Raw genomic sequence first — 15,738 nt, 5'->3', positions numbered from 1 at the left:
TAACTACGGTTAGATTGGATGTTTTCCTGTTACATTTCTGTAGTCTGTCTAGCTTACTGTCAACTACAGCATTTTATGTTCCTCAACTGTTTGCGAGTGTGATTCTCTTTGCAGTACAGCTTTGCTAACTGTTTGAAGATAGATATATGCGTTGACACACAGCATCTACAGTACCTGCAGCAGGTAGAAGAGATACTGATAGGCCTCCAGCTTGAGCCTCTTCTCCTTGCTCAGAGCCTTCAGGCCTCCTCTCTGTTTGTTCATCATCATCAGGTTGGACAGCTCGCCCTTGTTCTTCTTGGTCAGCTTGTTGCTGTGGGACACCACCTCCTGCAGGGTGATCTTGTTCTTGACCAGCAGGCCGATCTTGATGTCCATCAGGTTCAGGTCATTCTCCAGCTGCTGGTTGGAGCGGATGTTGGTGACCACCTCCTCCCGGAGCCTCATCAAGTCCAGCTCTTCCTGGAAGTCCTGGTCGCTGTGGTCCAGGAGGTGGACAAACTTGCGCACCACCGCCATGGGAGGGTCGTCAGCGTTGACTGTGTGAGAGAGACAGTGAGAGAGAGAGAGGGATTCAGTCAGGAAGGAGTTGTATGTGGCAGAAAGAACAGCTGGGAGACGAGACTCAGTACGGAGACGAGACTCAGTACGGAGAGAAGATGGTGAAAAGAGAAAGCCAGTGGTGGGTGAGGGTTCTCATCATCATCATACTCACTGAGTGTCTTGTAGTCGTCTCTGGCTTTGTTGGCTCTGATGAACGCCTGGATCTTCACCACTTCATTGATCTGCCACAACAGAGCAAACAGCAGTCACTTCACTGATCAAGAACATGACTGTGTCCCAAATGGCACCCCGTTCCCTTAATAGGGCTCTGGTCAAAAGTAGTGCACTATATAGAGAATAGGGTGCCATTGGGACGCAGAAGAGAGTAAATGTCAGTGGATGTGTCAGGCGAGGATATAAAGAGTTAGATGTGACGTCATACAGTGATTCCAGAAGACTAGAGAACAGACGGTCCTGGGCACACCATATAACTACAACTCACCTCAACCACATTTATGTAGCGCTTTTCACAAAATTGACAACGTGCTTCGCTGTTACCTGGGCTAGAGTCAAGTAGTAGCATAGTAACAAGGCAACATTCCCTAGGAGCAGGAAACCTTGACAGGAACCAGACTCTACAAGCTACTGGACCTTCTAGCTACTTGTCTTTCGTCAAAGATTCATACTTATTTTACAGAAATATCTCTTTTTTTTACTTAAAAATTGCACTGTTGGTTAGAGCCTGTAAGTAAGCATTTCACTGTAAGGTCTACACCTGTTGTATTTGGCACACGTGACAAATAAACTTTGATTTGATTTATAGTAATTCACCCTCAAACTCAACTCTGCACCTGGAAGCCAGTTCCACTGCGTTTCTTCATTGTTCCCCTTTAATCAGGGACTGATTTAGACCTGGGACACCAGGAACTAATTATCAGGAAGAACAGAAAATCAGCAGGCTCCAGATCTCGTCGGGTAACTTAAATATCTTGTAAAATAAGGGTTAACTAAATAAATCAACTCACATGGTCCTTGAAGTGCTTAAGGCGGTCTCTGTACTTCTTGCGAGCTTGGTGCATCCTCACCATCGACTGGATCTAAAAAATAAAATAAAACTAGGTCAATACTAAGAAAGCTTTGTTCACCAAAAACCTCAGACTTAAAGGAAAAGCAGCAACACAGGCTCATGTTCATTAAGGCCCAAAAGAGAAGAAAATGGACTGAAACAGGGAGGGACAAACTGGCCTTGTCCAATAAGAAAAGCAAATGTTTATTTTGCAAAGCGTTTTAGAATGTTGCATGCCTCAATGAACAGGACCCACCAATCAAGGTCATGTATTGTTGTTTTATTATAAAGAGGGCTACACGTACAGTAGGTGGAGACCTTACCTTTACAGCATCCTCACTGTGGTCATTCAGGTACTCCTTCCTCTTTATATAGACCTTCCTCTGCTTGTAGCCTCTAAAATGAGCCTGTAAGATAGACAGACAAATATACAGGACCAGGTAAGAAGCACAGGAACATTTTTAGGGCCAGATTCAGACAGTTTGAGCCCTAGACTAAAAATCCTGCTCAATGGAGAATCCCCATTGAAAGTGCTCTTAGACAAGGCTTAATCTGGGTCTGGGAAACTGGCCCTTAAAAGTTCAACAGGGCAATAAAGTGGTAGAATGTTTTCTTTAAAAATGTCAGCAGCTCCCACTTGGCCCAAACCCTTCAGTGTTTGCAGAACTGGATAGATATACTGTCGAAGGCTTAGGGCTAAGGGAATGATGTGAGACTGGCTGTGTAGCACTGGGATTGTGTATGTTCTATCACATCCAGCCATGATTTGTATTTATTTTTTATTTAACTAGGCAAGTCAGTTAAGAACAAATTCTTATTTACAATGACGGCCTAGGAACAGTGGGTTAAACTGCCTTGTTCAGGGGCAGAATTACAGATTTTAACCTCGTCAGCTAGGGGATTCGATCCAGCAACTTTTCGGTTACTAGCCCAAGCTCTACCTGCCGCCCCTGGAGTCCCATAGGCATATAGAATTAGGAGTCCCATAGGCATATAGAATTAGGAGTCCCATAGGCATATAGAATTAGGAGTCCCATAGGCATATAGAATTAGGAGTCCCATAGGCATATAGAATTAGGAGTCCCATAGGCATATAGAATTAGGAGTCCCATAGGCATATAGAATTAGGAGTCCCATAGGCATATAGAATTAGGAGTCCCATAGGCATATAGAATTAGGAGTCCCATAGGCATATAGAATTAGGAGTCCCATAGGCATATAGAATTAGGAGTCCCATAGGCATATAGAATTAGGAGTCCCATAGGCATATAGAATTAGGAGTCCCATAGGCATATAGAATTAGGAGTCCCATAGGCATATAGAATTAGGAGTCCCATAGGCATATAGAATTAGGAGTCCCATAGGCATATAGAATTAGGAGTCCCATAGGCATATAGAATTAGGAGTCCCATAGGCATATAGAATTAGGAGTCCCATAGGCATATAGAATTAGGAGTCCCATAGGCATATAGAATTAGGAGTCCCATAGGCATATAGAATTAGGAGTCCCATAGGCATATAGAATTAGGAGTCCCATAGGCATATAGAATTAGGAGTCCCATAGGCCGGCGCACAATTGGCCCAGCGTCGACTGGGTTAGGCCGTCATTGTAAATAAGAATTTGTTCTCAACTGACTTTCCTAGTTAAATAAAGGTCACATTTAAAATATATATATTTTTAAAGTGTGTACTGTGAAATGTGTAATGTCTATGGGTGAATCTCAATTGTATTTCCTTGATTGCTCACGCCGCCTCTCCTGCCTCCTTCTCAAAGCGCATTGGAGGAGAAGATCCGATTGGAGGAATCTCAAGTCTTCTGCTCCAATAGACTTTGAGAAGGAGATGAGAAAGGATGTGAGGAATCAAGGAAATATTGAGATTCACTTCATGTCCAAAGGAAGGGAAGAGTTTGACCTCTGACCTGTATGGTGGTAATGGCAGGGTCCTGGGATTTCAGGAAGTCTTTTCTCTCCTTCAGGCCTTTCCTCACCAGGTAGCCACGGCATCCGGCCTGCAGCTTGGCAATCAGGCTCTCATTGGCCAGCCACAGCTGCTCCCGGTTGTAGGTGGTGGTCACCCCGGAAACCACAGACTGATTGACAACAGAGAGCCAGTCACACACAGGCCCACTTACATAATGACATACTATCAACAATACAGCTTTAGGGGTGGCAGTGGAAGGTGTGTCTGTTTTTAGCCAAAGAGATGGGAGTTAAGTGAGAATGATAAAGGAAAATCTCACTCAAATAGCAAATTCACCCAATCGTACAGATACCAAGAAAGTAGTCTGTATGGACCATGACAGTGTTCAGACTTGGGATCCATGCACTTACCTACTATTTTTTTGGCAAGTCTACTATTGATATTATTGAATGATTTATATTAAAGTCTGAGTTGCGCACAATGATCTCAACTATACATTCGCCCGCATGACCATAAACAATGTAAGACTTGAGGTTGTCCGCTTCGCTACAGATGAGTTTAGCATTAGCATTTCATTTAAAAACAATGGGAGTGGTAGGAGGAGCGCTGTTAGCATGCTCCAAAAAGCTAAATCACCACAACACCACAGTACTGCGGCCTGTTCAGAAGGGTGCAGCGTTACAGACCGTCCACATAGAAATGAATTTTGTAGAACAGATGAGTCTCATGTAAGAGGGAATCATGCATGTTCTATTCATTAAAATTCTATCTGCAAGGTTCTGAATGTTTCACCTCAATGAATACAGCCAGAGAGGAAGAGGCAAAGCCCTGTATGGTGTAGGGTGAAATTGCCCCTAGACACGGTCAGTCTTACATTTTCCTCACTAATGGTTGACATTATGATATGGGCAGGAGGAAGTGATCCTAGCTCTGTACACAGGGGAAACTTCACCCCAGGGCACCCAGTCTCCATCTTAGCCTACCTGAATGTCCTCCTTGTTGAGCTGGGTGTTGTTCTGGAGGAAGTCTGCAGGTTCAGTCCAGGAGCCCTCTCCTGTCTTCAGGTTGTAGTAGTAGTTGTGTCCTCCCTTCACCCAGTGCTTCATCCAGTCACTGCCGTTGTCACCTGGAGCATGAACACACAGAGTTATGGACATATTTCTCACCAATTTATTTACAGACTGTACATCTTGATATATCTAGCTCCATCCATCTGTCAGTCAAGGAACCATGTATACCTTGTCTGTTGTACTAAAGCAAGTGATCAAGCTCCTTTATATCTGCAGTTCCAGGGTAAGAAACATCTTTTGACTATGAACATTAACTTGCTCTGGCTGACGCCATTTAGTCACAACTACTAATGGAACCTATATGTTCCTGCACTAACTCCATTTTAGAAGAAACTAATTGCAGGTAATGAACACAAAACAAAAGTAATGAAAGAAAACTGTCCACAGTGTATGACTGTGGCCCAATGGCACCCAATGCCCTATATAGGGCATATACAGTATATCCCCCTCCATAGGGGTCTGGTCAAAAGTAGTGCACTATGTAGGGAAAGGTTGCCATTTGGGATGCATCTATGACCATCCTCCTCACCATCCTGGGTCTTGTCCTGTCTGATCTTGGCCAGGTCGTCCTGGTAGTTCTGGGCACACTCAGGGGTGACTCCGTAGAGGCCGGCCCCAGGGGAGCGCAGAGCAGCCAGGGTCTTAGGCGCCTCGCCACTGTCCACCGCTCTGTTGATGGCCTGGATGGCCTGGGAGACTGACGAGGAAACAGGGAGACTAGTCATCATTCTTTATCAAGGTTTTTTTATTTGGCTTTTCAGTATTTCATCATGCTCTACTTACTACAAGACATAGCTTGGAACCAAACCTGTGTTCAAATAGTATGTGATCTTTCAAATACCTTAGCTATGTTTGATTGAGATTGCCTGACACGATGGAACCAATGGAATAGTCCCAAATGTGCTAAGCTTGCCCTTCTGACACTTCAGGCAGTCAATAAAATGTATTTGAAAGAACACTGATACTATGTGAACCCAGGTTTGCTTGGAACCCTGAGGAAAAGGTGCTTGTGGGACAGCTAGGGTGTGTACTATTCTTACACTGCAAGGCCTCCTGGGTATCCTTATTGGACATCAGTATGGAGCCCTGGATCTCATCCAACCAGAGCACAGCGGAGGGGTCCTGGGTCTCCTGGAAGAACACACAGCGAGGCGGTCAGTCTCACTCCAAAACAGCACACACCCACTGGGTCTGCAGCATATTTACTGCCATTCTACTGAATTACCACTGGAGGGCAATCTACTCCTGCTGAATGAGAGTACTTGGGTCTAAATGGCATCCAACCACAATGGCAGGAGACCACAGGAAAGGCAACTCTATAGACCAGTACAGGGTGTCACGCCCACACAACTTACAACAGAATTCCATATGAAAATCCAGGACATTGGTCATTCCACTTATATCAACAGAAATCAAATTCAATCTCAGGAGATGGATAACAGAAGTCGATAATGGCTGATGTTATAAACCAAACATCTGATAGCAGTAAACACCTGCTTAGTGCAAAGGCCTACAGAAGGCATTGAGACACTACATCTTTAGTGTGATATCTAAGTTGCAGAAGTATGCAATACCCTCTCATATCAGTCCACATTCCTGCAACAGCATTCAACAGCAGTACCCTGTGTACATTCTTGACCATCATGACAAGTCAATTGGATGAGCACATTAGCTAACTGAAACCATGACAGTTCGAAACACTTTGTCAAGTCTCTGCATTTTAAGTGTGCAGTAGCACAGACAGCTAGCTAACTCTTTCTCTCTGCTAGCTGTGCTGGTTTCTGGAGTTGGCAGGGCTAGCTGCTAATAGGCCAACAGTACAGGCCCCTCTTTGTGCCTCCCCCACCTACCTGCCCCTCCCTCCTCCTGCCGTGTTTCAGGGGAGGGGGGCTGGGGGAGACCGATACCAAAATTCAAGGTAGGTGTGGTTCCTTGTGCAAGCCAGGTAGGCAGGTAGTGGCTGCACTAGCAACATTCAGGGTGAAGTTGCCCCTACATGCTGATACAGGGTCAGTTTTGCATTTCCCCCACAGATGGTTAAGGTTAGGATTGGGGTGGGGAAGCAGATCCTAGAACTGTACCTAAGGGAATCTGTCAGTGGCAGGATAGCTTTATTGACAGTAAATAAGGGGTTAGTGCTAATTCATATTGGTTTGGAAGGTAAGCGATACAGAAAGGGTGTGGTGCCAGAGAGGGGATGGGAGTAGAAGGACGCATCTTATTAACCAGGACTCCTGACAAACACACAACTGCTGGGTTGTGTTCATTAGGCACCAAACGGAAGAAAACAGACTAAAACAGGGAGGAGGGACTGAACGCTCAATTTGTTACAATAGGTTTTTTAAGTGTTTTCGTTGTGTGCCCTACTGAACAGACCCCTGATCAGAATAGAGGAAGTGAAAGCCGATAGGGTGGTGTTCTTAGCCAGTGAACCCTCCCTTCATTGCCTCAGTAATGCAGTCGAGTCCCTACATGTCCTTATATAAAGTCTTCCTACAGAGGAACTCCTCTATTCCAGGATGTTGACTGGTATCAGAGTGGAGTCAGTGGTCACAAAGCAGCTTGTGAACGTATACATAACATAAAAACATCACAACACAGCGAGTGCACATGCACCGCATGGACACACACACAGTGAGCATGAGTCACATGCACACACACACAGAGCCGTGCATGCTTTAATGATGATGTGAGCGATGAAGCTGGACTAGTACAGAGCACCAGGCTTGTCCCCCCACCGTGTTTACTTTGGCCAGTCAAGCTGAACCCTCAGACCACAAGACTGGCACAGAAAGATATCACAGGCTGTACATGGATGTCTGGCATCACATGAACACTCCCTGATGAAACATCAGCGTCTGAGAAAGAAATCTGGGCCGTGTTCAGAAGGCACGACCTGGAGTGAAACAGGGACACACTATCTGAACTTGTCCAATAAGAAACACTTGTTTTCTTTTACAAACGTTTTGCTGCTGCGTGCTCTAATGAACAGGGGCCTAATAGTCACACACTAGAAACCTAGTTGTGTCTACAAAACTATATCTGAAACCTATTGCTATAAGGTCCACCAAAAGGCTAAAGAATTCATTAGTGAATCATTGCACAAAAGTATAGATCTACGATCTGAAATCAGATTCTATGTATTAACCTGGGGCCTGTTCAGGAGGGCGTGATGTTACAGAAAAGAATAGAACAGATAGCCAGATATGATCTGAAAGTTCCACCATAATGAATATACCCCTGTGTTCATTCTCCTTCAACAGCTCCCATTCCTTCCCATCTGCTACTATCCCCATGCCCTATCAACCCCCTCCACCTGCAGCTGTGGAGCACATGAGCTGCATCAGGCCTTTGAAATCCAGCCGGAACTTCTTGTTTCTAACAACTTCCTGTGTCTGTGCCGTGTGTCTGACTGAGTCATCCAATTCTGAACGCACCGTAGTGGAGTCACAGCTAGAGCAGGACTTTCAGCCATGGATTTGATCCTTTGGAGACAATGAAGATATTTGACCCCTACCCCTGTGTGGTGTGTGTACACACGGAGTATACCAAACATTAGGAACATCTTCCTAATATTGAGTTGCCCTCCCCCTTTGCCCTCAGAACAGCCTTAATTCATCGGGGCATGGACTCGAAAGCGTTCCATGGGGATCCTGGCCCATGTTGACTCCAGTGCTTCTCACAGTTGTGTGAAGTTGCCTGGATGTCCTTTGGGTGTTAGACCCTTCTTGATACACCTAGGAAACTGTTGAGTGAAAACCCAGCAGCATTGCAGTTCTTGACACAAACTGGTGTGCCTGGCACCTACTACCATACCTTGTTCAAAAGGCACTGAAATATTTTGTCTTGCCCATTCTCCCTCTGAATGGAACACAAACAATTCATGTCTGAATTGTCTCAAGGCTTAAAAGTCCTTCTTTAACGTGTCTCCTCCCCTTCATCTACACTGATTAAAGTGGATTTAACAAGTGACATCAATAAGGGATCACAGCATTCACCTATCCAGGTGGTCAGTCTGTCATGGAAAGAGCAGGTGTCCGTAATGTTCTGTACACTCAGTGTATGTCTGTCGGTCTTGTCCAACACGAACCCACCACAAAGGAGAATCCTCCCCTCAGCTATCAGACCCATGGAGGGGCCACAAGATCCCCTGAGGGCCCAGGTGAAACCAACTAAATGGGTCTACTATGAAAAGTCCCCTTCTGGTGTAGTGTTCAGCTTCGTGCCCTTTTAAGGAAGCAGACAGAGTAGTCCTGGCTTGTTATTTCCTATGCCTGTGAAAAAGATCACCAGGGAAATGGCTTGCTTTCTTTACAGCTCCCCACCACTCCCCTCCTCCCTCTCTCTCCTTCCTTCCTTCGTTCCCTAAAAGCGTGATTTGGAAAAAGGTCTTGGCAAACAAACGTCACATTGCCACGACGGGAACGCTTGAGATGTGACCGGCCCATTGTTGACAATTAAAACATTCTCCCGTACACTGGCTGTGAGAGTACAAGGGCGGAGGCCAAGCTAGTCTATCATCTAACATTGAAAACTAAATGTGTCTTATCAATCTAAAGGCCAACTTCTAACAGGAAAAACTGAGCGAGAAATAGATACACTGTGGACACTTCCTATTTAATGCTTCTGGCCTTAAGTTTTAGCAATGACGAGTCATTCTGGTTAAAAACGTGGACAAGCCAGCTTCTGTGGAAAGTGCAGCTCACTGAGCTAAACTAAAGCTTTGGCCCAATAATTATATCACAATTTCCTAATATGTGACTTCTGTGTGGTTCTACATCTACAGTCTTCCCCACAGCAGTTCACATTGGCACTTTTGTCTGTGGTATGCCATGGCCCTTACCCTTTTCACCCCACCTGCATCTTCTACAGTCTTGTTAACCTTGGTTTCACCAGCAAACAGCAAACACAACCAAATGTGGGACTAGAGCGGTGACATCATAAGGGACCATTACATAGATGTGCACATACAAGAACAACGACACTCATCACCCCACCCAGGCAAGATAACACAGTCAAGTTAGTCAGACAGTGTGTGTCAGGTCTAATGAGTTTATGGCTTGTATCTACACTAATCTACTTCCCAGTAACAAGACCGACAGTCTGTCAGCCCGTTTGGCTTTGAATTGGGCTATACAGTTTGACTGCTGTACATAAAGGCTATTTTAGTCAGTCCTTTTGTTGTTAAGTTGAAAGGAGGAAGAGAAAGAAAGAGGGAGCGAGATAAAAGAGAAAAAGGAATGAAAGAGTTCACTTGCTTTGGCAATATTAATGTTTCCCATGCCAATAAAGCCCTTGAATTCAATTCAAATGATAAAGAGAGGGAAAAGAAAGACAGAGGGAAGGAGAGACAGTCAAAAAGAGAGAGAATGAAAATGAAAGAAAAGATGGGGGTGCGAGACGGACAGGAAGTGAGTGGGAGGGGTAAGCAGGACCAGCCGGGGAGCAGAAAGCATGATCACACCATGACATCACTGAGGGGGTTAGTGGGAGTCATGTGGGGATGATGGAGCTGAATCACATGGAGTCAGTCCACTGTCCCTCAGGACATCAGCCAAGAAAACACCACTCAAAAATAATATTTATACACAGACTAAAAATTATATTTACGCATGACTACAATAATATTGTGGTTGTTTAGCAGACGTGTATATTGAAAGAAACTTACAAAGATAAATGTTTACTTATTGTACGGAGCCTGTAGTCCTTAAGGTAGCCCCATCCCACTTCTGACACCAATGTTCCCAATTTTTATACACCATACTTATTAAGCGTAGGTTGGAACAGAGGTTAGCCACTATATTTGAAGGTCTATCTTTGAGACACACTCAACAACCTATTTAATAAAAACACCTGTGAACTAACTGTAGATGCGCTATATTTGCATACAGTGCCTCGGGTGTTTGCATAATCCCGACGTAGCATCGTGCACTCCAACACACCTCTGCCAACCTCGGGACCCATCCATCACCAAGCAAACAGACGCTTTGACGAGAAACTGCTTCTCTACTCAATTGTAAACAAGTGTCTATCAGTTGAAAATATCTACAGTACCAAATGATTTGCTTCTACTTTGTATTTTACATGTAAATAGTTCAGTCAAGTGTGTTTTTGCATCAAAGTTTTTCAATTTTCTGTAATTTTAGGTCCAAAAAATCTTTCAGATGAGAACATCTGCAGGGTTAGCTCTATGCTAGTGTGATTCAAGGGCATCCAACACTGATGCTCAAACTCCCATCAGTCAGTAATGCTCTGAAACCAGACAAACTCCCATCAGTCAGGAATGCTCTGAAACCAGAAAAACTCCCATCAGTCAGTAATGCTCTGAAACCAGAGACAGGCACAGAAGGAGAAAGTGGAGGAGTCTAACACCTACACCCAGGTGACTGGTCCAGGTCATTACGATGAGTTGAGAAAGACACCGTCCCAGTAAAAGCAGAAAGGAGAGGGTGTGTAATATCTGTTTGTGCGCTACATAAAGTGTGTTTAAGGTGTGACATGAGTCAAGCAGCTCTGTGCCAAAACCCACCCAGTCAAGCAGCTCTGTGCCAAAACACACCCATTGTGTGTGTGTGTGTGTGTGTGTGTGTGTGTGTGTAAATCAATTGGTCCTTACATGTGCCTTCTCCCTGCGGGTCTCAAGCAGTTTGTCGTAGTAGTGCTGGGCGACGGAGGGGTCTACGTCTGTTAGCTTGGCTGCAGAGTGCTGGAGGGCTTCTAGGGTGTTCTGTGGGTCTCCCCCATCCAGAGCTTCGTTGATCTGACCGATGGCCACAATACCTACACACACACACAACAAAGGGTTGATTAAGACATGTCTTTATTGTTAGCAAAGGACAAATCCTTTGAAGCATTTATGAGCACAAGCACAATGGCATACAATACATCACAAGTGACAAACATAAGGATTAGCCTGAGACATAGATATGGGAAGGTAGAAGAAACAATCTGGTATGTTAGACACTTTAAAACCCATATGTTAGCATTGTCCATCTATTAGTGGAAGAGTTCTATTTTTGACAAAGTAATGCTATCTTTTTAAAGATCTTATGACACCACTGTTTCTATGACATCACCTTTACGTTCTCTTTTTTTAACTCAGAATTCAGACTGATGAGGAATGTCCATAGAGTTAGATAGAGGGTGCACTAAGCCCAAAGCCTGTTTAGCACGGGCATCACCGTTGAGTGCTTTCACGGCACTGCCAATGTCACACTAGAGGACATTATAAAGATTGGAGATGAGCTCTCATGTACATCTCTATGGGAATGTCTCAGACTTTCAAACATGTTGAGGAATACTGAGGTCAAGTGATCTTGAAAAGCCAAATAAATGAGGTGGAGTGACTCATTATCAGTGGTCTCCTTCTCTTTTAGGGTTACAAGTCTTGGAAGTAGAGTTCTGCTGTGTGTGTGTGTGTGTGTGTGTGTGTGTGTGTACATGCATTCTGGCAAGTATGTGCATGTGTGTTCCTGCAAGTGTGCGCACGTGTGTTTGCGTACATGTTTGTACGTGTGCATTCAAGTGTGTGGTCCACTCACGTTCGTGCTCCTCCTGTATGGTCAAGTTGACCTGGTCAACACAGGCCTGGATGTCGTTCCAGGTCAGATAGTCACTGCCTTCCTCCCTGGCCACTGCCTTCAGCCGCATCAATTCATCCATATACCTGAGACACCAACACCAGGGTTAATGAGTGCTGATCCTAAATGAATGGGAATTATTGTTACCATCTTATTTCTTCTAATGAACCTCATAGTTACAGACTAACCAGTCAACTGAATAGACAATATTAAACCTCATAGTTACAGACTAACCAGTCAACTGAATAGACAATATTAAACCTCATAGTTACAGACTAACCAGTCAACTGAATAGACAATATTAAACCGGGACATTTATTGAGTGCCAGAAATTGAATTACTGTAGATTACAGACGTACATGTTTACTACAACGTAAATGTAGTTATCAGCAACAACAAAAACATGACAGGCGTCTACATGATCTGGTTAGACGGGTAGAAAACACGTTAATACATCATTTATAGTTTCATATCTCTGAGGTTACTGTAGATGGTGCCCGTCTTTCCAAATCTGGGATTGAGGCCTGAAGATGTCTTCAAAGACATACAGCAGGATCTACACAACTAGTGACAGACAAGTGTCTGTCAAGTGTCTGTCTCTGTGCGTACCTCTGTGCGTATTCGTCCTCTACGTTACTGAGTCCAGTAACGGCGCTGGCCAGTTGTCTCCACATGGAATTCCGGTCGCCCACGTCCAACGCCCTATTTATCAACACCACCGATGACAACATCTCCACGGCAACCAGTAGCTCCGGGTGGGACAAAGAACCCTTGGGGAACACAACCAGAACGGTCAACTAATCCATACCTCTGATACATTTATCAATATATTGTACTTAAGTCATCAATATAGTTGACTTCTAATGTCCAACCATGTTGAACCCTGTGGATTACTGACAGTTTAGCTAACCAATACGTCTTTCTGAAAATATATTTATAGATGTATTGTCAATAAGTTTGGTAATATGTACAATCATCAATAAGGTTGTAATGCCTGACAATGTCCAACTGTGGCTCACATCGATTGAGACAGTGTGTGTGTGTGTGTGTGTGTGCGTACATCTGGGCTCTGCTGCTGCAGGCTGGTCAGCTCTCTCTGATAGAGGTCGGCAGCGCTGGGGTAGACCTCGGGCAGCTGGGCATCAGGGTTCATCAGCTCTGCTGCAGTGTCCTCGGGCACACCCGCTCTGACAGCCGTGTTTATCCTCTCCACCGCCTGCAACACTATATACACAGAGAGACAGGGTGAGGAACAGGCTTAAATAGACGTCACAGAGAGACAGGGTGAGGAACAGGCTTAAATAGACGTCACAGAGAGACAGGGTGAGGAACAGGCTTAAATAGACGTCAGAGAGACAGGGTGAGAAACAGGCTTAAATAGACGTCACAGAGAGACAGGGTGAGAAACAGGCTTAAATAGACGTCACAGAGAGACAGGGTGAGGAACAGGCTTAAATAGACGTCACAGAGAGACAGGGTGAGAAACAGGCTTAAATACACGTCACAGAGAGACAGGGTGAGAAACATGATTAAATACACGTCACAGAGAGACAGGGTGAGGAACATGATTAAATACACGAGAGAGAGGGAGAGAAACAGGCTTAAATACACGACAGAGACAGGGTGAGGAACAGGCTTAAATACACGTCACAGAGAGACAGGGTGAGGAACATGATTAAATACACGAGAGACAGGGTGAGAAACAGGCTTAAATACACGTCACAGAGAGACAGGGTGAGAAACAGGCTTAAATAGACGTCACAGAGAGACAGGGTGAGAAACAGGCTTAAATAGACGTCACAGAGAGACAGGGTGAGAAACAGGCTTAAATAGACGTCACAGAGAGACAGGGTGAGGAACAGGCTTAAATAGACGTCACAGAGAGACAGGGTGAGGAACAGGCTTAAATAGACGTCACAGAGAGACAGGGTGAGAAACAGGCTTAAATAGACGTCACAGAGAGACAGGGTGAGGAACAGGCTTAAATAGACGTCACAGAGAGACAGGGTGAGGAACAGGCTTAAATAGACGTCACAGAGAGACAGGGTGAGGAACAGGCTTAAATAGACGTCACAGAGAGACAGGGTGAGGAACAGGCTTAAATAGACGTCACAGAGAGACAGGGTGAGGAACAGGCTTAAATAGACGTCACAGAGAGACAGGGTGAGGAACAGGCTTAAATAGACGTCACAGAGAGACAGGGTGAGGAACATGATTACATACACAACACAGAGAGACAGGGTGAGGAACATGATTACATACACAACAGAGAGACAGGGTGAGGAACATGATTACATACACGACAGAGACAGGGTGAGTAACATGATTAAATACACGACAGAGAGACAGGGTGAGGAACATGATTAAATACACGACAGAGAGACAGGGTGAGGAACATGATTACATACACAACACAGAGAGACAGGGTGAGGAACATGATTACATACACAACACAGAGACAGGGTGAGGAACATGATTACATACACGACAGGGTGAGAAACAGGCTTAAATACACATCACAGAGAGACAGGGTGAGGAACATGATTACATACACAACACAGAGAGACAGGGTGAGAAACATGATTAAATACACGTCACAGAGAGACAGGGTGAGGAACATGATTAAATACACGAGAGACAGGGTGAGAAACAGGCTTAAATACACGTCACAGAGAGACAGGGTGAGAAACAGGCTTAAATACACGTCACAGAGAGACAGGGTGAGAAACATGATTAAATACACGTCACAGAGAGACAGGGTGAGGAACATGATTAAATACACGAGAGACAGGGTGAGAAACAGGCTTAAATACACGTCACAGAGAGACAGGGTGAGGAACATGATTACATACACAACACAGAGAGACAGGGTGAGGAACATGATTACATACACGACAGAGACAGGGTGAGGAACAGGCTTAAATACACGACAGAGACAGGGTGAGGAACAGGCTTAAATACACGACAGAGACAGGGTGAGGAACATGATTAAATACACGACAGAGAGACAGGGTGAGGAACATGATTAAATACACGAGAGACAGGGTGAGAAACAGGCTTAAATACACGTCACAGAGAGACAGGGTGAGAAACAGGCTTAAATACACGTCACAGAGCGACAGGGTGAGGAACATGATTAAACACACAACACAGAGACAGGAGGACTAAAACACTAGACACAGAGATACAGGGTGGCAAGTATTTTTTGAGTATGTTCTGTAGCAATACTAGTGGAAACAGATTGAAATCAGCAAGTGGTTGTATATAGGGGAAGAGAGGTAGAGGGGAAGTGTAACCCAATCCTTGCGGCAGTTGTGAAGTGAAAAATAAGCTAAAACTTCAACAATCAAAAATAAACCTCTTGAAATACACAGCACAAAGAGAGAGAGAGAGAGAGACAAAGGGTCAAAAGTGTTCTACTGCAGGCCCTGTCATCATGAGGATAACGTGAACACCAGTTGGTAATGAGTGAAGAGTAAGGTAGTTGCCCCTAGATGCTGATCTTGGGTCAGTTTCCCCACTAGTGCAGTCAAAAATGTGATTATCCTGTGTTGTG

At 44.7% G+C, this 15,738-nt stretch overlaps 1 protein-coding gene across 1 annotated transcript in view; it reads right to left on the bottom strand.

Moving 5' to 3' along the window:
- The window catches only part of iqgap1 (IQ motif containing GTPase activating protein 1), a 70,281-nt gene that overhangs the window by 21,415 nt on the left and 33,128 nt on the right, over positions 1-15,738 (bottom strand). Inside the window, exons 12-23 of the mRNA XM_038994427.1 lie at positions 13,243-13,406; positions 12,792-12,952; positions 12,144-12,268; positions 11,219-11,382; positions 5,643-5,733; positions 5,132-5,299; positions 4,516-4,658; positions 3,531-3,701; positions 1,933-2,016; positions 1,569-1,640; positions 716-785; positions 175-539 (exon numbers count right to left, since the gene is read on the bottom strand). Coding sequence (XP_038850355.1) covers positions 175-539; positions 716-785; positions 1,569-1,640; positions 1,933-2,016; positions 3,531-3,701; positions 4,516-4,658; positions 5,132-5,299; positions 5,643-5,733; positions 11,219-11,382; positions 12,144-12,268; positions 12,792-12,952; positions 13,243-13,406 — 1,778 coding nt within the window. The remainder of the gene's footprint in view (positions 1-174; positions 540-715; positions 786-1,568; positions 1,641-1,932; positions 2,017-3,530; positions 3,702-4,515; positions 4,659-5,131; positions 5,300-5,642; positions 5,734-11,218; positions 11,383-12,143; positions 12,269-12,791; positions 12,953-13,242; positions 13,407-15,738) is intronic.

Source organism: Salvelinus namaycush, chromosome 1, assembly GCF_016432855.1.
Source record: "Salvelinus namaycush isolate Seneca chromosome 1, SaNama_1.0, whole genome shotgun sequence".
NCBI lineage: Eukaryota > Metazoa > Chordata > Actinopteri > Salmoniformes > Salmonidae > Salvelinus > Salvelinus namaycush.
The sequence above is the reverse complement of the archived record's forward strand: the minus strand, read 5'-3'. Positions and strand labels throughout refer to the sequence as shown.